The 26562-nt window shown below is 38.4% G+C and overlaps 5 protein-coding genes across 7 annotated transcripts; 1 reads left to right on the forward strand and 4 right to left on the reverse strand.

The window, feature by feature from the left end:
* Positions 1-292: 292 nt before the first annotated feature.
* Positions 293-4244, reverse strand: LOC108111690. Its single transcript, XM_041818864.1, has 8 exons — positions 3674-4244; positions 1994-2107; positions 1685-1933; positions 1266-1623; positions 938-1199; positions 757-874; positions 540-696; positions 293-476 (listed from the first exon to the last, which is right to left on the reverse strand). The coding sequence occupies exons 1-8, from the start codon at positions 4089-4091 to the stop codon at positions 359-361; spliced, it is 1794 nt and encodes a 597-aa protein (XP_041674798.1). The 5' UTR covers positions 4092-4244; the 3' UTR covers positions 293-358.
* An 827-nt stretch (positions 4245-5071) lies between these two features.
* On the reverse strand, positions 5072-5673 carry LOC108111692 (DNA-directed RNA polymerase II subunit RPB9). Its single transcript, XM_017221240.2, has 2 exons — positions 5589-5673; positions 5072-5526 (listed from the first exon to the last, which is right to left on the reverse strand). Exon 2 carries the CDS (start codon positions 5519-5521, stop codon positions 5132-5134), a length of 390 nt encoding a protein of 129 aa, XP_017076729.1. The 5' UTR covers positions 5522-5526; positions 5589-5673; the 3' UTR covers positions 5072-5131.
* Positions 5674-5923: 250 nt separating this feature from the next.
* LOC108111684 (protein suppressor of hairy wing) lies at positions 5924-10097 on the forward strand. Its single transcript, XM_017221227.2, is given in 8 exon segments — positions 5924-6004; positions 6566-7435; positions 7494-7921; positions 7979-8111; positions 8185-8375; positions 8435-8559; positions 8655-8836; positions 8838-10097. Coding segments are annotated over 7 exon segments (2802 nt in total). The 5' UTR covers positions 5924-6004; positions 6566-6580; the 3' UTR covers positions 9726-10097.
* A 70-nt stretch (positions 10098-10167) lies between these two features.
* On the reverse strand, positions 10168-12137 carry LOC108111685 (TRAF3-interacting protein 1; the record flags this gene model as incomplete). The annotated part of the gene is made up of 4 exons (XM_017221230.2): positions 10168-11127; positions 11193-11740; positions 11801-11918; positions 11982-12137. Coding segments are annotated over 4 exons (1782 nt in total), but the record flags the coding sequence as incomplete, so codon positions are not given.
* A 152-nt stretch (positions 12138-12289) lies between these two features.
* LOC108111683 (histone-lysine N-methyltransferase, H3 lysine-79 specific) lies at positions 12290-26261 on the reverse strand. 3 transcript variants are annotated; one of them, XM_017221223.2, is made up of 5 exons: positions 26076-26261; positions 24625-24722; positions 15996-16193; positions 13594-14195; positions 12290-13364 (listed from the first exon to the last, which is right to left on the reverse strand). In XM_017221223.2, exons 2-5 carry the CDS (start codon positions 24670-24672, stop codon positions 13109-13111), a joined length of 1104 nt encoding a protein of 367 aa, XP_017076712.2. In that variant the 5' UTR covers positions 24673-24722; positions 26076-26261; the 3' UTR covers positions 12290-13108. The 3 variants fall into 3 exon arrangements, with proteins under 3 accessions (XP_017076712.2, XP_017076713.2, XP_017076714.2); XM_017221224.2 differs by lacking the exon at positions 26076-26261 and having other exon boundaries at positions 24625-25296; XM_017221225.2 differs by lacking the exons at positions 24625-24722; positions 26076-26261 and adding an exon at positions 16395-16893.
* Between the last annotated feature and the right edge of the window lie 301 nt (positions 26262-26562).

Consider the following 26562-nt stretch of genomic DNA (forward strand, 5'->3'; position numbering starts at 1 on the left):
AGTGAAGTGTCCAAATCAAAGTTGGCTCACCTTTTCATAGCCTCGGGTAATTTGGTTTTGCAGGGATTTTCCAAAAATAGATGTGAGAAAATAAAATATACAAAAGCAAAAATAGATTATGTCAGTAACGTGTTTACTTAGAGTTTCGTCTTGTAATTGCCAAACACTTAGTAAATGTTTTGAATAAAACAATGAAATCAAAAAAAAGGGTAAATTCTCCAAGTTTTGAAATGGAAAATATGGAAAAAATAATACACATAAGTTCACAAAGTATAAAAATTGTTTATAAATATACAAAATATATACAATTTATATTATAAATATAAAAAATATATAACATGGACTGGCATTAATTACGTTACAGACTAGTTATTTCGCTATCGGGCACATTGGAACGATTGGCACCATTTGCCTCCAACTCCTCGGTATTCTTTTCCTCACTTGCCTTTCGACGTCGCAAAAGGAAATAGCACACACTGTAAGTTAAATATAAATTAATTTAATATTTTTTACGGCTATATAAAATAAAGTGCACTTACACAAACACCAAGACATTGGGAATGTAGAAGATTTCGCCAAAAAGCCAAATGGCTCCTGGGAATGAATCCACTGTGCTCTTGTAAATCTCACTGAAGATGGGCGGGAAGATGAATTGGGCTATTGGCTCACTTATGCCAAAGATGGAGTACATTTTACCTATATTTAAGAACAATAAATTAAAATAATTTTTTACTAATTATACATTTTTTTACTTACTCAGCTCATCACCAGCTACAATACTAGAACCGATAGTCTTGATGGCTATCACTCTCAGACTGACAAACATATCCACCACTCCCGCCACGTAAAATGAGGTAGTGCTATTGGAGAAAGCCTGGAAATATAAAAAACCATGATAAATCAATAATCAAAATAAATATTCAATTTAAGTACTTACAAAAAGAACTCGAGAGCAGACAATGGACAAGGCAGACAGCATTCCAATCATCGAGTCGGAAACCTTGAGGAGCTTGCTCAGAATAGCAGTGCCAATAAAGGTGCCCACCAGTGCAGCGCCACTGGACAAGGTCAGGTAGATACTGAAGTCGTTGCCGTTCCAGGCGAGCTTCTTCAGGGTGAACCGATACCAATAGTCGTTCTCACCGGATGTGGGACCCACGGTCAGGAAGTAGGCACACAGCAGGAGAATCAACAGCATCCTATGATAAAGTAGTTGTTGAAGCGTCTTATAATAATTAATTAATAATTATAATCTGGTTCCTTACCTTCCATTGTTGGGTCTTTTAATCAGCGGGAATCGGATGCAGTCCAGCACCAAAGTGGGGTCGAAGAGTTCTTTTAAGAGAGAACGTTTTGGAGGCACAACCTCCACTTTGGGCTCCATTTGAGGAGTCAGCTGGAAATTAACATTCTTATTTCCCTGCAGTTCATCCACATTGGTCGTCTCGTAAGCCATATTATCGGCACCCTGCTGTTTTGGAGGCAGAGTGGTGGGCAGTGGAGGTGGCTCATTCGTTGGTGTGCCATTCGTTTCATCAGCGGGCGTGCTTTTTACCTCTTTTATAAAGAAGATAATGTAGAATATAGCTATTAATTGGAAAACAATAGCTGAGGCAAAGGACCCTGTAAAGAAATTTATAAAATATGTTACTATAAAGATAGAGCTTAGACTTTAAGAACTTACATGTATAACCCAAAGTTGTGAAAAGTAGTCCACTAATGGGTTGTCCTATAAACGGAACTCCTGTGACAAACATAGCAAAGATACCAAAACGGAAGACACGATCCTCCTCTGGCGTGGCTATGGTGATGTAACTGTAGATTGCCATCAGACAGAAAGTCAATCCTCCAAAAAGTGCCGGAACGATGGCTTCACAGTAAGCACCGAACTCCATGGGCAGCGAATCAAAGAAAATTGAAGATATAATCTGACCTGGAATATTATTAAATAATTAAAAAATATGATATAATATCATTGAACATATCCACTTACATGTAAAAGATAAGGCTTCTCCGATAATTGGCATTATCATACAGGGCTTGCGTTTGTTGTATCGATCCGCCCATCCTCCAGCGAAAAGCAGTACAATCAGGGGGAAAATGGCAGCTGTGAAAGTGAATATATTATATAAGTATTGTTTTTTTTTTAAGTATAATATGTACTAAATATGTAGTCAATAAGCGAAATACAGAATTTTGGCAAGTCTAAAACAGGAATTGCAATTCCACAAAAATAACTCGTTTTCGAAATCTGCTTAGCATAAGCAAGGTAAGATTTTGTTTATTAATATAATTCCCACTTGTAATTAACTATAGGGTGTTATAGCTTTTGAAAGCTTTATTTTATTTTAAAGCTTAATTATTAATAATATAGTTTTATTTAAGCTAAGCAATACTAATTAAATTATAACCAAAATGATTTTGAAATTTAGTCTTTACACTTTAACATCAAATTAGAATGAGTCTAAATTTCTCAAGAACATAAAGCTAATCTTCCTTTATTCTTAGCCAAGCAAATTTTATTTATTTATTGTTCATTTTTATAAAAAAATTTTTAAATACTATTGTTTGTATTCCTAATTATTCAACATTTTTTTCTTCTTTAAGATTATTTGAATATTTGGCGATTATATATTGCTTTCTTTTTCAAACTTGTTATCAAACAAAACCAAATCAAAACTTGCATTTGTACAAAAAAAAACCTCTAATATGTATACAATAAAAATTTCACCATGGAATCTATGACACGACATTTTAATCATTTAAAGCCTCAATTATCGATCTCTGATGCAATGCATTTTAATGATTCTCGCATTTGCAAAGATTATTAAACAAGAAGACGTTCTCGGCCGCTGAGAACCGGAATTCCGCGTAGCTCTATGCAAATGACATTTTCGGATGGCGTTTATCGCTAAATTGGGAATATAAAATATTATCTATGGTTGGCTAGAAATGAAATGCCAATGACAATGGCAGTGAACCCATGAAAGTCACTCGAATAACATCGATGTAAAGAACAGGTTTGGAGCGATTACGATTACGTTGCGAGACACTAGGCTAAGGCCTTTAGAAGCGGCTCTAAATTAATCACCAACAATAGAATGGGGGAATTTTTGTTAGAACCATCAGCAGGCGAAAGACTACTCATGAGCGAATCAATTAAATAAGGTAATTAGATGTTTCGGATAACTGCTAATTTCCGACGACATCCATCAAAAGACATGGATTCCAAAAAGAATTTACACTTTGAAAAATAATTCCTTTTAGGTAATGGGGCTTAGATTTTAATTTCCTAAGTTCTTAAGTCCGAAAATTTAAAAACTTTTTCATTCATACAAAGTATAAATATTCAAATATTCTAGTAAAATCGCATAGCTTCATTAATTACATCCAAATCTATATAAATTTTAATCTCCTTAATAAAATTCCTTATAATATCATAATATAATAAGAATTTCTTTCCGTGTACCTCACCTATGGATATAAATCCCAAGGGGTAGGCGAGATTTAATATGCAGAGGAGTCGAGATGTGCAAAGAATTCGAGTTTAATTTAAACACAAACCTGAAATTTAAGCAATGCTAATGTCAAAACCAAACCCAGAACCAAAACGGCGTATACTTAATGAACGACTCGTGTTATGTATATGATATATGTGAGTATCTCTTTTTACCCATCGGAGCACGTTTGCCGGACACATCTGCCGCTAGGATCTGTGCCTCCAGTTCCGCCTTGCAGACCGTATAGTTGAAACCAGTTGCTCCGATCACCAGGCCAGCTAGATCCGGAGTGGCGCCCTGAGTGGTATTCTCAAAGTCGAAATCATCGCACTCGATACCCAGTTCCGATTTATCCAACATCGTGTCACAGACCACTTTGTTGTATCCCAAATTTACACGGCAGGCTTTGTCCAAGGGGAAATTCTGCATGGCCACCGCGTTGAAAACGGAAGCCATGAAGTAGAAAAAGAAGAAGGGCTCGATGACTAGATAATGCCGATAACGCCATAGTTTCTGGAAATAGTTAAGCTTGGGCTCCGGATCTGCTCCTCCATTTACAGTCGAATCCCCCGACGACCTTGGCTTTGCCATTTTTTGTTTTTTTTTACACTTGCTGAATTTCTCTCTTAACACTTAATTTTTTTATATTCGATTCGGCTGGTTTGATGGTTGCTTTAGCACATTTCAGCGATTTGATCAACACGTCGCGCCAAGTTCTAAGCTCAGACTAAACTTAGCGACGACTCCGGGGATCGAGCCAAGTCCACACTCGAATGGCCTGCCGTTTGATACGCACAAGAAACTTGTTCAATCATTTCTTCGTTGCTTTCGGGCTCTTTTTATTTTTGTGTCTGTTTGTTTGTTGTCAGCTTCGATTAGAGCAGAACAATGATAAATATCAAGAATTGTCACCGGGCCGCGAACTATGAGATTTATTTCTTGCTCAATTACAACTACAGTAGATATTTCTATTATGATTATTTCAAATCATGGGTCCCCATGTGCATCTACTTGATTAACGTCATAACTACGAAATCTGGTTTCCGAGTTTATGATGCATAAGTTTGTATATTCCAAAACCTGATCAAAATTCTATAAAACTTCTTTTTCTTTTTTTATAACTATATAACTATTTCCGCATTCGAAAAAATGCAAACTTTTCAGTCATTTAATTTGGTTTAAAAACCTGCCTTTTGCTTGCAGGCTAGCGTTTGTCCGAAAGAATATATACTGTCTCTTGTTCCCAGCTATTGCTGTTCTGCAGAGAAAAAAATCAGATTGTCATCAAATCGAAACTGATAACGATACGCAAATAATTCCTAATCTAAATCATTTTACTTCTATGAATTTTAATCATAACAATCAATGAAGTTTTAATATATTTGTTTTGAATAGAAAAATAATCTGTTAGAAACTACTGTACTGAGAGATCAAAGAGATTATCGGATATCTGATCTACGCCTCTCATTCAAATGATTTTCCTATGCTCTTGCTATTTCATTGAGCGACAATCGAGTACAAAACTATTAGTGAGATGTTTTTGCGGTGTAATCATGTGGGAATACAAGATGTACAAATTGCAAAGGGTCTTTATATTGGTTTTGATTACTTAGAGCTAAAATTACAGGCATCTATTCTGTCCATCGGTGAGTGCAATTCTGATTGGTGCACACATAGTAAAGTCTCATCTCCTCTTCGGCGCGACGTGTTTGGGCCTGGAAGAAGACCGCTTCCCGATGGGAACACTTGGGACAGGCATGGTCCTCAGTACGCGGCAGCGTGGGGTCGGAAATTACATCGGGCACAATGTGCGTCAGTTCGTCGATTTCGTGCATAATCTTGTTCACATAGATGCAATTGGAGTCCGCTTCCTGTTTGTAATCGCAGTTCCGGCAGGCGTACAGCAGGATCTTATTCTCCTTGTCCTCCTTTGGGTACAACATGTTGTTGCACTCTTGGCAGAACCGAATACCCACGAATCCTGGGCCCTCCGTATGAGCAGCATCAAAGGCAGTCGTCATGATCTCTGTTAGCATTAATTTATTGGTAGTTTACTGCATTTAAACCAATATTCCGGCTTTTATTTACCTTTTTCCGCGGAAATAATCTAAAGTGTGACCGCGGCACGCCTCCTAAAATATACCTTGCAAATATGCAGTATTTATGGTCATTGACAAAAGTCTTTGGTATATGGTTTAACCCCTTAACACCCAATTTCAATGTTGTTTTGGCGGGAAAATGTAGATCAAATATACATTTATAATTTTTTTAAAGTTTTATTTAAATGTATCTGTAGGCGTAGTTTATTATAAATATTGTATATTATTTTTTTAAAAAAGATCGCCTTGTTGTTTTTGTTAAAGCGTTTATTTAGATTTCCCATCAACTCAGTTTTTTTATCGCTTAGTAGATTTTACAGATCAATTGGTATATTCAATCTATCGATTAACGGCCACACTGCTCTAACAAATCTTGTCGTGTTGGAATTTAAAGCATAAAATTAGGTAAATTCTGATTATTTTAGCGGCATCGTGCTGAGAAATTTGTAAATAACAAGATATTTGTTGTCAATAAGTGATATTGTGAAAGTGAGAACACACCCTATGCCTTTGCAAAGCCACATTCTTTGTCACGATCACCGCCGCTTTCTTTCGTTGTGTTGCTGTGAAAAAACTGCATGCCTAATCAGCGAATGAATCAGATGAAAACGGAGCGTCCTTTGGCTGTCAAACATAAAAACCCTTAAAATTTTAAAAGTATGCAATGAAAATCTGAGTGTATTAGAATTTAAATTCAACCCCTTGAAATACAATTTTATTTAAGAAGAAAACTTGTTGCGTTTTCTGTGCGTCAGGCGCCGTATCTTTGTCTCGCTCGCACTCGCGCTGATCGATCGTAAAAGATCGAAATTGGTGACGCCATTTTTTCTTTGCTGCTTTTGGGCTTGTGTTGGTGACGCTGGCAAAATGTGATTTTTCAATAAATCACGTGCCTAAAAGTAGGCTAAATCATAAATTTCTGATCCTGATCCTTATTTTCAATTTTGAAACTATTTTCACGTTCAGGCTGTCATAACCAAAATGAGCGCCTCGAAGGAGGGCAAGGAAAAGAAGATCAAGATATTGGGCATGGAAAACATTTCACCGCCCAAGGATAAGCGTCCTGCTACCAGGATGAAGCTCTTAAATGACGTAGCAGCGAATGTAGACCCTGAGGCTAGTACTAGTCCATCAAAGGCTGTCGGAAATAAGCCGGAAAAACGGGGAAGTCTGGGAGGATCCCGTATAAAAATACTCAATGAAGAAATCTTGGCCACGCCAAAGGCTGAGAAGAGAAGCGTCATCAAGACAACAAATACTTCAACCTCCACTGTAAAGATTCTTAATGAGAAGAGGACGCCTAGCGCCACCGTTACAGCGGTGGAAGACGTCAAGATTAAGACCTCACCCAGTAAAAGAAAGAAAATGGAACACTATGTACTCCAGGCTGTAAAAACTGAAAATAGCAAAGCAGACACAACTGTTACCGCGGTAGCCGAGGAAGATGATGATACCATTGCTTTTATTCTAGCAGACGATGAGGAAGTGGTGCCAGGCAGAATTGACAACACCAATGGACAGGAGATCGTAGTCACCGAAGGTGAAGAGGACCTAGAGGAAGATGGTGAGGACGACGGCGAGGAATCGTCGGGAAAGGGAAACAGCACTCAGACCAAAATCAAGGAGATCGTTGAGCATGTCTGTGGCAAATGCTACAAAACTTTCCGCCGAGTTCAGAGTCTCAAAAAACATCTGGAGTTCTGTCGCTACGACAGTGGGTACCATCTGCGCAAGGCTGACATGCTTAAGAACCTAGAAAAGATTGAAAAGGACGCCGTGGTGATGGAGAAGAAGGACATTTGCTTCTGCTGCAGTGAAAGTTATGACACTTTTCATGTGAGTTTATATGATTGTAGTGTATATCTTGTACTTAAAATATACCTTCCTCTTTTAGCTGGGCCACATTAACTGTCCGGACTGCCCCAAGTCGTTCAAGACGCAGACTAGCTATGAGCGTCACATCTTCATCACCCACTCTGAATTCAGTGATTTCCCTTGCTCCATTTGCAACGCCAACCTGCGCAGTGAAGCCTTGCTGGCGCTTCACGAGGAGCAACACAAGTCGCGTGGCAAACCGTATGCTTGCAAAATCTGCGGAAAGGATTTTACACGCTCCTATCACTTAAAACGCCACCAGAAATACTCATCGTGCTCGTCGAATGAGACCGATACCATGAGCTGCAAAGTGTGCGATCGTGTCTTCTATCGACTGGACAATCTGCGATCCCATCTGAAGCAACATTTGGGCACACAAGTAGTGAAGAAACCGGAGTACATGTGCCACACGTGCAAAAATTGCTTCTACAGCCTCTCCACGCTTAAGTGAGTTGTATATTTTTCAAAAAATGTATTTTATTAATGTATAAAATTTACCCTCAGCATCCACATTCGCACACATACTGGGGAAAAACCCTTTGATTGTGATCTTTGCGACAAGAAATTCTCCGCTTTGGTGGCCCTTAAAAAGCATCGACGCTATCATACTGGCGAGAAACCGTACAGTTGCACAGTGGTGAGTCACAAAGCTTTTATATTGTTTTAAAAAATTGATATCTAATCGTATTCGACTGGTTTTTTGTTTTTAGTGCAATCAAGCCTTTGCCGTCAAGGAAGTGCTCAATAGACATATGAAACGTCACACTGGAGAACGACCGCACAAATGTGATGAGTGTGGGAAGAGTTTCATCCAGGCCACCCAGTTGCGTACCCATTCCAAGACCCATATTCGACCCTTTGCTTGCGAACAGTGCGAGGAAAAGTTTAAAACAGAGAAACAGTAAGTGTCCCTTCAGTTTCTGTTAGCTTTTGTTAATCTAACTCAATATTTCTCTGCAGACTAGAACGCCATGTAAAGAGTCATTCTCGCACTAAACGGCCTGTATTCTCCTGCACCGAATGCAAGCGTACTTTCCGTACCACAGCATTGCTCAAGGAGCACATGGACGAAGGCAATCACAGCCGTAAGTTAAGCTTATCATATCAGCTTAAGCTTATTATATCAGCATAGCTTAGCATATCATATCACTAATCACTAATAACTTCCTGTTATATATAGCAAAACAACAGAGAGTCGCCAAGCGTCCTGCCATCAAAATTATGGAGCGAACAGATTGCGCTATATGCGATAAGAACTTCGACAGCAGCGAAACCCTACGCAGGCACATTCGCACTGTACATGAATGCGATCCAGATGACATTTTCGGTGTTGAGCCTCAGCCCTCAAAGCGCTGCAAAGAAGGCCAAGCTAAGTGAAATCGAAGAGGACGAGGTTGTACCGGTGGCGCTAAACACATCGGCGGGTTCTCTGATTTCCAGCCAGACGGATGGCAATGGCGTTGTGGTGCGAGAATTCCTGGTGGACGAGGGCGATGGTACTGCCCAAACCATTACGCTGGAAAATGAAACATACACGATTTTGCCCTTAGACGGGGCTATCGAGGGTGAGCAGCTACCAGAAGAAGCTGCAGTGAAGCCCGAAAGCAAGAAGGAGGAAACACAAGTTTCACCGGTGGTCAAGAAAGAGCAACGAAAATCCCTGGCCGCCAGCTTGGCGGCTGCCATTGCGGATAATCTGGAAGAAGCCTCGAGCGATGATGACTTTAGCGGAGATATTCTTACAGAGGAGGATCTTAAGCTGAAAGAGAATGTCGGTAAACTTATTGACATGTTGGTGGATCCACCGATCCTAAAGAAATACGGTTGGCCAAATGCTCCCGAGGAGACTGTACTCTGTAAAGTGATTGAAAATTGTGGCCACGATTTGTCGAAATCAGGCGAGAATTACGCAGAACTTGACTACGCTAGCCGTATGCGGGAATATTGCAAACTACTCTTCACCGTGGTCATTCACAACGACTCCATCAAGTCGCTGCTCAACAATTTCCCCATCGACGATGTCATTGAATATGTTCTGGGTGATGAGGATCAGGAAGAAGGAGGCTTGGGCAAGGATTTAGATAAAAAGTCAACTGAAGATGATGACGACGTGGAGATGATCACAGGAGATGATGATGACAAGAAGGCGGTCACAGAGAAAGGTGAAAAAAGGACGATCTCGGAGGAAAATAAAAAAACAGAAGATAAGAAAAAAGCGATCCCTACGGAAATTGAAAAGGAGAAGGCTTGATTGCTCACGCTAAAATTAGGAACCAGATATTATTGCACAAAATTTGTTAAATTTAAGTCTTCTTACCAATGGAGTTTTAATTGTAATTGGACATTGAAGATTGGTTTTTGATCGAGCTAAATATTTTAAGGCTCGTTTTGATTTGTACTACATAGCTAGACTTATGAGTATTGGTTTCGGATCAAGCACCAAGTGACCTTAGAGGAGAAAATTACCTAGCTTCTGTTGTTAAATTGTTCCATTTATTTACCCAGAATTTGATACAAGTTAACGGATAACCCAAAAAAAAGCAAACCAACTTATTACTTATCAAAGATATTTTGATTCTATTATAAACTTTTTATATATTTTTAAATAAAAAGTTGAACCAAGCATGGTTATTTTGTATACAACTCTTATTAAATATATATAAATTAAATCATTTAAAAGAGTTCTTTGACATTTACTGTTCCATCATCATCTTCAGAATTCGGGCATTGTTTTGCAGGATCTTGTGGCGGCTTTCGTCGATGAGCTCCTCGTACTCAGCAATGCTGGCATCGAGTTGCTGCAGCTGGTGCTTCAAGGGTTCCGTGGAGGAGGCAGCAAGACTTTGCTCCCTTTTCAGTTCCGTTGAGGCCTGAGTGTACCTGTCACGCCACATAGTTAACTCAAGTTGCATAGCATCGATGTCTTCGGGTATAAAGTTAAGAAGTTTACCCAGTGGATTAATCGCCTTGGTCAGATTTTGGATAGCATCGCGCAGATCGTTCACCTGGCGAGCAGAACTTTGACGAGCTGCTTGACTTTGTGGAGGCTCCACTTCCGCGTTTTGATGAACCAATTCCTTTTGGGTTTCCAGGATCTGCTGAACCAGTCGTCCCTGAGCATCGACCTGACCCTCCGAAGCTGGCTCTTCGGCACCTCCTCCACCTTGAACAATGTCATGAGAGTGGGCATCTTCTATTATCACCAGATTCTCTCCATCATCATCTAAGTCACCAAAGGTTTCTAGTTTAACATTTATTCCAGACATCTTAACTTGGTCGTTTGGTTGAAGTACGATCTCTACGTTGCGACGTCGTGGCGCTCCAGGACGTGCAGAGGCGGGTCGAGCGGATGGAGGTCTTAGTGAGGTTCTGGGACGTTGATTAGATTCTTTAGAGTTCTCCCTGGAGATAGGTGTCTCCCGCTTCACCTCACTTTTGTTGGTATCCGGCGCAGATTTAGTTTCTGACGATTGCACTGTTGGCTGGGAATGATTATCGTCCGTGATGGGCTGTGGTTGTCTATTACTGCCACTAGAACGGCGACTCCTGCCAGAGGATTTTCGACTCTCTGGCTCAGCTGGTGGGGCCAACGGAGCCGGTGGAGAGTCCTGGACAGGTTCTATTGATGCTTCACTTCTTTTTGAGGGAGAAACCTGTTTAGTTAAAGGGAAAACTTGTTATTGTTTAATATGTACATTTTTTAAAAATATTTTCTCACAGTTTCCTTCTCTGGCTTAGCGGGCACATTTTCAGGAGCTGCTCCGCCTCCTGGAACTGGCGACATTGACATGCTGGGATTGTCGCTTTCTGTAGAAAGCTGCACCTTGGTTTTCGACTTTAGTTTAACTGGCGAAGGACTCTTTTGTTTGGAATTCTGTCGACTTATTTTTCCTTCTTCCTTGGGTACCTTTGACTTTTTCTGGGATGCCTTATCTTTCTCAGTTGGAGGTGTAGATCGAGATGCCTGTTCCTTGCGTAGCTTTTGCTCTTGCGGTGATATGCGTTTCTCCTTGCGTTTCTTTAAGTCGTCCTCCTTGCCAGCTGGCGATGGATTCTTGCTAGAATTTTTAGTTTCCTTTGTGGGTTTCGTTATGGCAAGAGGTGTTTTGCTATGGGCAATTACCACCTGGTCTACAACGCTGTCCCACTCCAAATTCTTTTCCGCCACACTAGCCATTGCTTGGAGAAGCTCGTTTGTGAGCTCTGGCTCCTGCCCAGCAACTATTTTTGAAGTCCGAACTTTTAGTTCCATTTTGGTTGTTAGTTCTAGGAAAAACAAACACTATGTTAGACATTTAAGATTACCTCCTTTTAAGCACAACTCACTTATTGCGTCGATCATCTTTTGCAGGAATCGTACTTTATCCTCCCGACTGCTTATATTCTCAAAAGTCTGCTCCTCCATCGAATATAATCCTTCAAACTTGCCGGTTTGCTTAATAAACTATACATAAATAGGTTTTATTTGTGATTTTCAAAGGGGAGAGGTTAAGGTTAAATCACTCACGTTGTTAAAAACATCCATTAGGAAACGGAATGGTGGCTTCTTCAACAGCTTCTCCGTGAGTGGAGGCTTCTTAACGTACTTGCCCAAAACCTGCTGGGTTACCAGGATAATGGCATCCAAATCCTTCCCCTGACATTTTTGCTTTTTGTTTTCACAAGGATGATTGTTCAAATGTGGTTAAGTCACATAAGGGTTTCATTTGTTTGTGCCGACTACGTTGTCCTGGCAACGCTACAGTCAACATTGCCTAAGAATAGCAACCCTCTCAGCCTGGTTTTTGTATTTTATAATTACATTAATACACATCATTTGTTCCAACACAATTCTCACTTTATTTTTATAAAACATTCTCACGTACAACATGACTTGGCTCGATATGAGTGCAGTTCGATATTGAGGTTTCTGGGATATACATAGATATATATTGTTTGTTTTGTGGTGGATGCTTGTTTAACAATTGAGGTTACAGTTTTTAATAGAACAGTATTTATTTTCAGTTTTGCGGTTTAATACTTTGGAAAGCTAAAGAATAAATTAAAATTACACGTCAACAGTTGGCCAATTTCGTGTTAGCGGTCAGAGCAGTCCAGTAGATTGATGTGTTTTCTGGCGACTATATACAATTAACATTAATAATTCTCATAACTAAATTATACACAGTGTGATTAAAGCTAGAGTCATACAAAAAGTAAACATAATGGGGGCAGGAGGGCCGGACAAAAGACAGAAGGTTTCCGGATCGGATCGGATCAGATCGGATCTTGCAAGCAAATTGGCGGCAATTATACAGGGCTGACACAAGATCACAACAAAAAATATATAAGGAGAGGACATAACTGCCTTGTCATCGTACTACAGGTTTACATAGCGCAGCGCTTAGTTTAGGTAATATAGTTTAGTTTAGGTTTTAGCTCAGTTACATTTATGTTTAATCGTATAGGTAAGGTATCGCTCATACGTGTCGATAGATATCATTATTTATATTACATTTAGAGTGCGGCATTTCCGTGTGATGTAACATGCTGACATACATAAGTCATCTCCCCCAACAATGCGCGGCAATTAAAAACGAATTGTAAAATTAACTCTCTGCGTAATTAGGCTAGATTTCGACTCCCAGACGGATGCTACAACTCAAAGAAGTCGTCCTGCTGCTTCTCCAGACGCTTCAGTGAATTCTGAACTCGTCGAGTCTGCGTTGTGTTTAACAGGTGCGCCGTATCCGAGGAGTTCCCGCTGCCCGTCGAACTGTGCCGCTGATACTGGGACGGACGGTCGTTGTTGTTGGTCTTATAGGAGTTGTTTAGCGGATGGCGACGCTGTGGGAAAATATCGGCGGTGGCACTGATGCAGATGTCCGCATCACTCTGACTGCTGACCAGGCTGGAAAGTGGAAAAGAAACCAATTAGTCTAAAACAGTCTAAATAAAATAAATATATTAACAAGCTTCTATTCTTTAAAGTTGATTGAATTCATGAGAAAGATATTAACGTAAACCGACAGCTAAAAGATCTGAGTCATAATTGATTGATGTCATAATTAATCAATATTAATTTTCCATAAAGCCTGCCATATATTTACAATATTGTAAAGCCTTATCAGTCTACTTACTCCTTGGAACGCTCCACATATTTGCGCGACTCCGAAATGGTGTTGTCAATTTTATTGAGAAAATCATTCATACATTTCCGGTTCTCCTCCTCGGGCGTCATTGCGGCCACCGAGTCTAAGCTCTTACTCTGCTTGCCACTGCATCCACCATGACCATGCATCATTTCTGGATCCTCGTCACCAGCCTGCACAACCAGCAATTCCCCGGCTATCGAGTACGGTCTTTGTGGGGGCTGTTGTTGCTGCTGCTGTTGGTTGCCGCCGGAGCGCGATCCTCCGGAAGTTGGGCCGGAGCCACTTGTGTTGCAACTGCTGCTGCTACCACTGCTGCTGCTACTGCTACTGCTGCTGCTGATATCGTTGCTCTTCATAAAACTGTTGTTGCTCTGGCTCAGATTATTGGCATTGTTGTGCGCCTCCCGCTGACCATTGGCATCCGGTGTGCCCGGAGGTGTGGCCAATACCGCATCGAAGGCGGCTATCGAATCACCAGACACCTGGGGATAGTAAGGTGAGTTCTTCTCCACGGGAACCAACAGAAACTGACGCAAGAACAGACTGTCCGAGGCGAAGAGGCGGTTGGCCCGTCTTATTTGCTCCGTCTGAAATGCAATATATTGGTATATATAGATATAAGTTGGAGGAGCTCGTCAATTACGGGCAATTGCAATGCTGACACATGATTGATGGATGAGATTGATCGACGGATGGATGAGCCGGCTAAGACTCGTATATGGCCAATCGGGTCAAGTGGCATGCAACGATTTGGCTACAGCGACATTTCAGATTTTTCGAGTCAATAAACTTAATCTAACTTTAGGCAAATATTATTCCAGTGCTAACTGAAAAGTCGAGTTCTCATTGTGGACATAAATCATATGCAGCAATCTGTCAAGACGGGAGAGAGTGTCTAAACATGGGGCTGCAGCATTTTCCACAGGTCCCTCAGGCCCATTGCGATAACGAGAATCTGATAAACAGCCAGACTAGATATTAGATATTAGTCTTTAGACTGACTGTCGCTTTTCACATGTCGCTATCTTCTGTTTGTCCAAGTCACTACACGACTTATCACATCCCCCGCAATTGTAAGAAGGTGTGGGTTCTGTCGTAAATTCCAAGAATGAACAGAAATGGGTGACCGGAATGGTGGAAGGGTAGTCTAGTGGGGAAAGTGGGAGTTACCCGGGGCAACATTGCTATTATTGAATCGATATATTCAAATCCCTCGGAGTTGACATTTAAAAATCAAAGGCTCGCGTGATTGCTGCACTAGTAAAGCTTCCCCAAGAGCGCAAGAAATCAATGGGCATGATGAAATGATTTCGTCAAGACTCATGATTTTAAATGGAAAGTTTTTAAACCGATATTCATAAGTTATACATTTATTAACTTAGCGTGACTGTAATTGGTTTGGGTACAGAAATTTCTCAAAAGGGATATCTATGCATAAATCAATTCTAAGTTAAAATTCACATGAAGTACAATATACGTTTCTGGGCTTTTAAAAATGTATAAATCATTTTTAGTTTTTGTCCAAATCTTTTTTTTTTATAAAACTCCAAACACTTCAAAATTATTCTTTTTGAATACATTTTTCTTACATTTTACATTTTACAAAAAAGTCAGATTACAAAAGTTCAAGGACTGCACCCAAAAGTCAATAAATTCAAATTTAGTTGGCCTGACATTTAGAATGTAAAAGGGTTAGCGTGTCAGTAATGCTTTTTTGTTGCTAACTTGCAGCTAAGAATTTTTCGAGGTGCAAATAAATTAAGTTCACCCAATAAGATTCCATCTATATCTGGGTTACATGGTTCCTTGCAAGATTTTTTCCTATCCAAAATGGCAAGCATTTTTAACAAACATCATTTGAAAAGTCATTAACTGTTAATGAATGCAAGCTAATCCCAGGGCACTAGTGGAGCTTCCATAAGGAGCTCAAGAAACCAATGAAGAAAGTAATTTGTAAATCTCGGGGAGTTGACATTTGAAATAAATCTTGCTCACTGTTGGGGCTTCTCTTTCAAGAGGCTCATAATTCATCAAAAAATATGAAATGTATTTTTTTTAAAATTTATTCTCAGACTTTGTCCCGATTGTAAGAGATAAAATATGTTTGATAACTTTTGTACTTTTCACTTAATTTAATGATATTAACTTGAAACATTGCCTTCTGCCAATGAAAGGTTGTAAATTTATGACAAAGAACCATAAATAAAAAAATATGTATTTAAGACACACGGAAAATGTAATTTAAAAAAAAAAATTTAATGACAACTTGCAGTGATATTTCGTATGAGCACTATTGGAGCTTCTGGCGAAGGCAAAGCCACAATGAGGAACGCTTTATGCGAGATGTATTAATGATTTATCCAGATGATTGAGTCCTTCGAACTTACCGTGCATCCGTACTTGAGGGCGATGCCCTGCAGTGTGTCCGTCTTCTCGACGATGTGACGGATGAGGGTTTCATTGTTCCGGAGGCTGTTGCAGCAGGTACTCCCGTAGCGCTTCAAGGTGCGCCCGGAGTCCCGAATCGATTGCTTCTCGTTAAACATGAATTCCGAGTCATCCATGTCGGGTACAATCTCTTGAAACTGCAATAGATTTCAAAGAGATTGTTGGTTTTAATATAGTATTATTATTATTAGTGATGTCATGGTCAATATGTAACGCACACAAACACACCCTGAATATGTAAATTTACAATCGTATTATCTGATTTTTAAGGCTGTGTTGGGCCGACTAAATTAAAAAGCAACTAATTTCCGCATTTATTAATTATTCGGCGCACTCACCCGAACGCCGCTCCTTTGCAACGGTAAATGCAACTTGCAACTGTTACAGTTACTCCACCGTACACACAGTTCCCAGCTCATCACACACACACACGTACGCATGACAGGCCTTTCAAAACAGAGCAAGTGAGATGGCGATAAGGAGACAGAGTGGGAGTGGGTGGCGTCGACGACGACCTCCCACCGATTTTACCGCCCACTTCTCACGCTGTCGTCAAATTGCGCTAATATTTGCACACGCGAGTTCCCAGTTTTATTGCAAATTTGTGATTTTTCGATCTAATTGCTTTCTCTTTTTGTTACAGTACGAATTAAAACACTTTTCTTCCACGACACCCTTCAAAGCCCTGGCCTACATAATAATTGCCAATCTCTACAATTTTAAGACGGTTTGTTGCACGCTGTTTAGTTTTTTATTATTATATGTTGTATATAGTATTAATATTATTATTATTTATCTAAAGGAAAAACAATCGGTTTCAGGAGATGCCATTACACCGATTTCTAACGTTAATCGATACCAGGAGATGCCATTTGTGAATCGTTATCGAAATCCTGTGGGTTCTTCTACTCAACAGATAAAACTTAAGTTCAAAATAAATGTACAAATAATTTACATTTGTGGTAAAATTATATTTGCAAGTGGATAACACGACGCTATCTTTTCAATATATTTAAAGAAATGAACCCGAGAAGGTGGCGTTGCCACACCTCCTTAATAATGGGCGGGATATTTAAAATATCAGAACTTTTATTGACAGTTTTAAAAAACGAATAGCTGAATTTATTTCATGTATATTGAAAAGTATTATATATATATGCAATTTGAATGAGGCATCTAAAAACCCAAAATATGTATAGCTTGGTAATAAAGGTTTACTATTTATTATTTTTAGATGTGTTAATTGCTTAGGTATAATTAGTTTTATTCACATCTATGAATTCAATATTTAAAAAAAAGTGCTTGGCGCTGCCAGCCTGAATCAACAAATTGGCGCGCATTTTGAATGTACAGCAGTTAGCGCACTTTTATTTGCTTTTCCTTTGTCTCAAACATCCAGACATTGTTAATTTTTTCAGTTTGTTAGTGTTTCTCCGCCGGCGGTGGATAATTTTTTCACGTGATCCGCGTTGGCTACGTAAACGTCTTTTAATGTATTGTATATATTTAGTGAGTTTCGAACCTGTTTGAACAAAGCAGGTCGCCGCTGAGTTTTTTATTTTGTTTTTGTTTTGCCCCAGCACCAACATCTGCTGCAAATATTGAAATTAGCGAGCTGGTGGACGACGTGCCACTGGCTGGTAATTACCATGTGACTTTATTTATTAATGGTAACTGAACATTGTATGCGCAATATTGGCTGCATATTGCATTGCCCCTGTACACTGACTACCGCATATTTGCATTATGGTCTTTGGTCATAATCGACGTGAAACCGGGCGCGTTTAAGGTCAACAACAAGATGTTAATACACTTTGTCATGTTGTTTTGTTCAAATATGTCTTGTAATTCTTTTGAGCCATTTATATGCCTGCCATTACTTTTGTTTTAAATTTATTTTCAAATCGCTAACGAATTATAATCCACATAACGCTGGCATACTTTACTGATTTTCTTTTGGGAAATCATCAAAATTGTCCTATAATATAATTAAATTTCCCAGCTGCTATTGATCTAGCATATATTAATTTTGCTTAAGCTGGTGACACTATTGCCACCGTTTGCTTTTACTTTGTATTGGTCGCCATTTATTTTTGTTTGGCAAATATTTTGCAGATAAGCTGCTCAGATAACAAGCACACATTGATATGGCAGCTGGAACTTCTACGATTCACGCTCTCTATAGTTTTCTATGACTATATAATATAATTGTACGTATGTATATCTAGCCGATCTGAAGGGGTAAGAAAGGGGTAACGAAACGGTCATTGACATGCGCATGCCGGTGAACAATTGTCCATTGTTCAAACCAGTCACGAGCTGCCTGCTGCGTCACTCGTTCTAACTCATACGCCATGGTGTACAAATCGAAATATATGTACGATTTTTATCTAGAAAAGTGGAACCTGCGGAGAAAGCTCTCACAATTGTCCATTCAGGGCACAATAAACAAAACACCTGATCAATGATCAGCACACGGACTGGTGTTCAGAGGCATTCGATTGCACTATATAGTATGCCATTTGCCTTTGTTATTGTTCACGTTTATATTGGCGCAGAAATGAATGTTAAATGCTTTTTGGCACTTTGGCTCTAACCGAATTGGTTTAGAGCCGAGATATTGAGACATCAGACATGCTCGGCTGGCGCTTCTTCAATTTGTGAGTCACTAATTTGAGTAAATCTGAAGATCAGTGAGTTCATCGCTTGACGGCAAATTATCGTCTACGTTCAAAGAATTTCCAGTGCTGAAGGTCAAGACGTCAGAGCCACGTTAAGTCCATTTTCAGTTAACCAATTGGGCCATAATCAGAGCCATAAATTATCCAGCTAATGCGGCTCACACACTCATAAATTTAACGATATCGTTGGTAATCTATTTCAATTTGTTGCCTTTCAATCTAGCTCGCCGCAGCTGTGTGGCATGTTTTTTTCTGTTTAAAAATAAAAAAAATTATGGAATTGTGCAAGCGCACAAAAATTATAAACGAAGGTTGAACATAAGTAAGTAACCGCCAGTCCCGCCGGGCACTATCTTTAGTATTAATTAAAGCCACCAAAATTGGGAATTGCAAATTGATAAACAGCAAAACGGTACGAATCGGGAGCAGACGACAACCAAAACAATTTGTATATACTCGTATCGTACGTGACTGAGAAATAAGAAGCTACGCGTTATTATCTGGAGCAGTAGAGTTGGCTATAATGTTGATATATGGGAAATACTCCCCTCCATGGCCAAAAAATAACAAACAAAGAGGTTTTCTTGGTAGTAAAACACGTGATGTCTTGTGGATTTTCTTGGTCATTTGATAGTAAATATTGACCTGCAGATAGGTAAAGCTACCAAAGATGATTCACTTTCTCTAAACATAGAGGTATGGTGTTGGTTTTCCAGTCACTCAAGAAAGATGATTTATTGTCCAATTCGATCTAGTAACCAACTTATATTAAAATTAAGTGCCGACACAAAGAGTTTATAAGTTAAACAATCCTTGGCCTAAAATTGTAGATATGATACAGTCAAGATGATTCACAATAAGCTCTAATCAAACTAAACAATGTTACCTTTGTTAGTAGATCAATCAAGTGACCTAAACCCATCGAACCTTGACTTAAATGCCATAAAATTTGCATCCTAACCTCAGGCTTTTGTCTTATCAGGGAATTACCGGGAAAGACCCGACAAAGAATTGACTTTTTAATACCAGCGGGCTTAAGTTGTCCACGACGATATCAATGTTCGCTGGGCTTGTATAACCCGCATATGAATGTCTAGAGCCCCATAAGTCAAGTGTCCGGGTCTTAAGTGGTCTTTTCATTTAAGTTTATTTATATTTAGCGATAAATTAAATGGATGGCTTGCTGTCTCTTGTTGTTCTTCTAATATAGCGTTTGATGTAAGTACATTTTGATGAGATATGGTTGTTTTAGCACCTGTTATTTGCCCAATTGAAGGGCAAGTGTGAGGAACTTAAAGTTGTTTCCCTTAAAGGTAATTACTTGGTCTACGTGCAAAATCTAACAACGTGACATTTTATGATATTTCAAATATTTTATAAAGAAACTAATGAAAGTATACCCAGCAATAAGAAATCTTTGGCTATATTAAGTATACGTTTTTTTTTGGGATTTTATATGAGAAATCTGAGATTTCCATGGATTTTGATTACTCAACCTGTTGAGATTTTTCTTAACAGTATTGGTTTTAGGGTTTGCGGTTGACATTTTCTGATACAACATTTTCAATACAATTACAAATTCTTTAAATAAACAGTTACAGGAAACCAAAATAATCAAATTCTTTCTCAAGTTCGTTAGACAAGTGGGAAATGGAACCCTTCAGATTATCAATCTCTATAAATGTTGTTTGATTTCTTAATGACGCTGCACTTAGCCTTGTGATTGATTGTCCGCCTGGTTTCATAATACTTATGGGTTCTACAGACAGTTGTATGTCATTAAAAAACATCTGAGAAGCCATCAAATGACTATCAATATGATTTATTCAACTATTAATTATATGCCTACGACTACTTGAGTTCTTATTTTTTGTAGTGTTTGCCTTGGTTTTTTCACAAAATGAATGGTTTTTTCTCTCCTTGTTTTGGGTGACAAATAATTTGCTGATAAGATTGCCGCCTTTGTTCGAAGAAGAGGGTGCAGCCTTCGTTTATGATCAATATAAGGTGCGATCAAAGATATATATACATATATTGGAACGCCAAACAATGCACATACAAGGAAATTCTTTAGAGTTCTTTGGAATTTGACTTCTTAGTGCACCAAATTGTTCGATCAGCACGTTCAAATTCTGATAAGAGCGCTTCTGTGTAAAAGTCAAGGCTAGTTCTTTATAAAAATCGAGACAAGTCTTTAGACAAAGACCTCTAATCCCCTTAGAAATGCTTACTTATCTTTGGATTTGTTTTCCCTTTTTCATGCTGATTATTCTTATTTATTTATTTATAAAACCTCTCCGATTCGCCACCAGCCGACACAATCAAAACAATAGCGCATATCAATCGTTGAATTTCTGTAGATTGACGCTTTTTTCAAAGCAATTCGAACCGGTTGAAACCCAAACTTAAATATAGAAAATCACTAATCGCAAATAGCTCGCAATGAAGAAATAGAATAACCAAAATGGAGGGAAAAAACCACACCGAAAACCAGTCTTAAAATAAAATCACACTGTGCAACAGGAAGCGAAACTTCGATTGATAATTATCGCCGAGAATGGCAAAGAGTTTCGCCACTGATTCACTGGCATCCCCCGATCTGATCTTGGGGTTTTCACACTCTGTAGAGAGACTCTTGATAAACCGCAGAAAAAAGGTGATTTTTTTTGTTGGTACCATGAGGTATCATTTAGGAACATGAAATGCAAACTTGCTTCCTGTTTTTTTTTGTACAGAAACTGCATTTGGAAAGCCATAAATCTTTTAGAAGTTTTTCTCTATATTTGCTTAAGTTTTTAACTGACAGTTTTTGTGATTTTTTTACTTGCACTATTTATGGAAACTCTGTTTTTACTAAGGTTTTTTAGAAGCTTTTTTCAGTCTAAATGTGTTTTTTTAAAGTTGTAAGTAATTCGTTTTGAAAAGGGGTTATTAGTGTGACAAACAGTCAGAACAGTTTGAGCAGAAAGTAATAAACTAGAGCTACTTTGTTATTTATGAATTTTACCTTTTTTTTATTTGGAAAATATGTTATGATTTACAGATTTAATATATATATACTCATTATATGAATGAAATGAAAGGTTGTAACCTTTAAATAATTTGTTTAAACATTACTTATAACATTATTATTATTTACTTTCATCTAACATACAGAACTAATTAACCATAAAATAGTATAATAAACCACTTCTTTCACCCATGTGATCTACAATAATAATATGATATAATAGGTAACAAACGCTAACTTAAACTTTTGCGCGTGACCTAAATTGATGTTGGACTTAATTATACCTGAAGTTATCGCCAAATAGCCGTGAGTAATAGACTAACCTCGTTTCGTTGGCCCGCCCGCATGCAAACAATTACCAAATCAGAGGGTCTTTTGGCTTTGCTGCAGGTGCGGAGCAGTTAACTGATTAACGAAGGCCAAAGCCACCACCACCCACCACAGCTAACCAATACATGGTAGTTGAGGAGTGGAAGACTTACACCTGTATTTAAATGTAAATGTCCCACTCGAGTGCCTATAAATGTTATGTATGTTTTGGCCTATCGCATGTCTGAACTGAAGGACAAAAGTTTAATCGAGTTTTTTGTGTTTTTCATTTCTGCAGATTGCAATGGCTAAAAAACCCAAACCCAAACTTCAAACTGGCTACATCAAAAACCGGATAAAGTCCATTGAACCCGCGCCAAAGAAGAAGATCTGGCCAAGGTTAAGGATATTTTTAGAAGACCAAATGGAATGCGACGCCGGAGCAAGAATTAACTTTATACTTTGTACATTGTGCATTGGCCCAATTAGTGGCTGCAGTCAGCGTATAAAATGCATTTTGTGATCGCTTCAACTTGTTCTCAGTTTCAACACAGCGAAAAATAGTTTTTAAATTATAGAAAAATATTTAATTGTAAAGTAATTAAGTTTATTTCCAGGTTAATAGAACACAGTTCGTCTGCCAAACTGAATTGCTAACCAGTTTTGGTTTTGATATCAATCAAAATAACCTGAAGAAAGTCTAAAGTTTGAAATATCATCATTCCATTCCAAAATATTTCAAAATACGTCATTGTATACATTAAAATTAAAAACATATTAATGATTTGAATTTCAGATAATTTCTGGTTTTTCATTATTGAAAGTTAATAAGCGGTTACCAATTTAAGTGATAATATCTAATCTAATGTCCAGAATTCCATTTTAAATATTTCAAAATACGTCAGTGCATTGCTTATATCAAACCACTCCTTGTAGTTATTAAAATTTTAACAATATTTCAGGGTTCAGTTATGATAAAATAATAAACTGGTTAGCAATAAAGGTTGTTTTTTCTTTTAGTTTTTAACCTATTTTCCTGATCTTTTTTCACAGTGCTCTTGGTTGTGCTGCACTGCTATTTTTCCACACTGGCACACTCATTGGCCATTTGCAATTCAACCGGAGAGCCGCATAAGTTGGTGGCTGTAGCTGTTGCTGCTTTTGGCCAGATGTGTGTTCGTTGCTGGCTTACTCATCGCGTTGGTTCGCTGGCCACGATCTTAGCACACTTTGGTGGCATTCGGATTTGGATTCGGAATCTCTATAGCAATAGCATATTCGCACACTTGCAGTATAAGACAAAATAAAAACTAAAAAATAAAAAATAAATAGGAAAATAAAACGACAACAGATAGAGAGCAGAGAAGAAGCCGAGGAATCGAAAGAGTAACGCCTATTCAGAGTGGCTTTTTCTTGGGTAATGCGAGACCATTTCGACATGATCGTGTTTCACAGAATAATTTATTATTTTGTTTGGGCTGTTGCCGAGTGTCTTTTGGCCAGGTCTTTCTTAAATGCGGTTAAGCACTCCGGCTTCTCGAGCACTTCCCTTCTAGCCTTCCCTATAAGCCAAGTTCTTACCGGTGAGATCGTGGTGTCTGTCTGGGGGTATAATAGAGGGCAACATAATGGGGCTGTGGCTAAGAAATCATTAAAGCTAAAGTTTTTGGGAAATGTATCCTCTCATTTTATATTGTTTTTTCTTTAAATTATAATTAAGTACAAATTATTATTTGATCTCTCAAAAACTGATCTATTTTTCTGACCTCAACTGTCTTGCATTTTGCTTAGACTTTGGCTTAAAGCCACAACTTGAAGCCAAGAGCTAACGACCGCTTATTGCCGTGACTCCACAGCCTTTCGCATTCTCTTACCAACCGCACGAATCGGCAAATGTAAAAAAGGTGCAAAAAATAAAAGATATTAATGATCAGACAAAGAGCCAACAGAAGTTGAGTTCATTTCTGCAAGAAAGCCGCAATATTGTCGTCATCTTAACCGATTGCCAAAGGCAAACATTTAGAGAGGGCAAAAGCCGTTAAGACGAGATTGTTGGCTGTTCCAAAAGGTTCCGAGGGGTGATATTTTTTCCGCTTAAAAATCATTGGAGTATTTACAAATTATTTATTTTATAAATTTTAACTTTGACAAAAACAAATTTTATAACATTTTTAAAAGTATTTTGTTTGATTTCTAAAAACAAACTTTACGCTCAAATTCAGAGCAAAATTTGCACGTTTTCACGAAACGATAAATATAAAAATAAATATTATTTTAAATACAATAAATAAAACAAATTAGCGAATATAGATTGACATGTTTTGGTTTTGTCTACTTGTAACGCCCCAACCTTTTAATTCTTTTGTTCAGATTAATTTGTAAGCTGCTTTGTCACCTTACGATTGTAATTTCATTTTTACTTTGTAGTTCGTTTACGCCTTAATTGTAAGTAGATTGTTGCTTGGCAGCTTCCTATTTGTAATTTGTCTTTATAATAATTATGAATTTGTAAGCAGACTGACACCTACATAGCCTTGGGATTACAGTTTTCTTAACTTGATTTCTTACCTGCGAGTGCAGTTTCCAATCTTTGTAGGCCTTCACAATGTAATCCATTTCCGTGAGTTTTTGTCTGCTTTTTTTTCTCTGTTTTTATACTGGATCGCCTGAATCGAAGAACATAAAAAATACTAAGTACGGTCACTCCACTCACTGATAATTAATTTGGTTTTTGTTTCTGTTTGTGTATCTGTTGGCTTGTCTCTCTCATAATCAGCTGAATATATTTCCACAATTATGAGACAATTAAGCGCTGTTCGTGGGGTTTTTTTTTTTTGTTACTTGATGTCTTGATATCTGTTTTTTCTCTTTCGGTGGCTGCAATCAAACGGCGTTGTGCAATTTCCGAGTAATTATTTAACTGACTTTACTTTAGTTTGGGCTTTTTTCGCTCTAGTCAAGGCTGGCAACAACAACAACAACAACAACAACAATAAAATCTCTTGTTTTTCCTCTTTCGTTTCTTTTGGCGTTTGTTTTTTCGTGTCTTTGCACTTGTGCAAATCTCCAAAGACTCGTGGGCGCGAGTTTGTGAGTGTGTGCGAGAGTGGGAGTGTGCCGGTGACGTGTGTGAGTGGGTACAGTCCAACTTCTGTACGGAAAACTGGCACAGTAAGAAGTTCTGATTTAAAAGTAATTGAAAATGTTTTCTCTTTCTAAAGTGATTTGCTTGGCAAAATATATAATATGTTAAATTGTAATAAAAATTAGGGTTTACGAAAAAAATGAATAAGTACAAATTTGTTTACATTTTTTATTTTAAGTTAAATATCACTGTTTACTGGCTTCTAAAATTAAAATCAAGTTAAAACCAGATTAGAAGCAACCAAATATCATGGAAAAGTACAAATGCTTAGTGGAAGTTTTAGGAAGTTAAATTTAGACTTCCTGTTTCATAGAAGTTTAAAGTTCTTTCTAAGACAACATTTAATAAATCTGTTATAGAATTGGAAACTATAGAAGTTGGACTGTATATGAATTTGTTTTCCGGCTGCGACAAATGGCAATGTGTGTGTGTACCGCCATTCGTGATCTTTTGCCAGTTGACTTTTCTGTGTTATTTTTTATCTAGACAAAAAAAAAATATCCATTAACTTTTAGGATTTTTTTCTTCTGGTATAATTCCTATTGTCGACCGTTCGTGTTGAAGTTGTTGTTGTTGTTACTTAAGTTATTAATTTAATTGTTGTTGTTGGGCGTCTGTGGGACAACGGCGGCTTTTGTTTTTTGTATTTTCTGTATTTTGTTTGTCACAATGCAAATGAGTACAGAGCACCGAGTGTAAATACACACAATTGAGGCTTTATGCCGTCCAGATGCTCGCCGTTAGTCCCCTGGCAACAACAGTAACCGTTCTCTAACTTTTAGTCTAGCAGTAGTTGTTGTGTTTAAATATTTCACTTAATAGCAACTCTTCTTTTATATATTATATATATATATATTTCCTTTTTGGCACTCACAAACACAGATACAACAGCGACGACTACGACGACGATAGCGGCGACAACGCGGTATATTTGATTATTTTTTATTTTCAGCTTTCTCGCAGCTAAACGGAGGCACTAACTAAAACTGAACTAAGCCAAACAACTAAGAGCGCAGCAGGCGAGCGACCAACTCCAAGCAGCACTCAAAAACAAGTGACTACTGAACTGACTGCTGAACAACCGACGAGCGATCCGCAAAAGTTGCTTCTCTTCTCTCGTTTTGTTCGCTGCGCTAACTCTCTTCCATTCCAGCAGCCTCTCTTCTCAGCTCTCCGCGCTCTCACTCAGCTTGAATGGGTTCGCGGTATCGGTTTCGGTTTCTTCGGCTGGAATTGAAGAATGGAATAAGTCACTTATTGGAAGTGCACACAAATTCACATTGGTAAATATATGGGTTTACTGCTGTGTGCTGTGTGCTGTGTGCCGTTCACATCCCGCCAGTCATTACTTTTCCAAGTAC

This window comes from Drosophila eugracilis, unplaced genomic scaffold (genome assembly GCF_018153835.1).
Source record: "Drosophila eugracilis isolate 14026-0451.02 unplaced genomic scaffold, ASM1815383v1 contig_401, whole genome shotgun sequence".
NCBI classification, from domain to species: Eukaryota; Metazoa; Arthropoda; class Insecta; order Diptera; family Drosophilidae; genus Drosophila; species Drosophila eugracilis.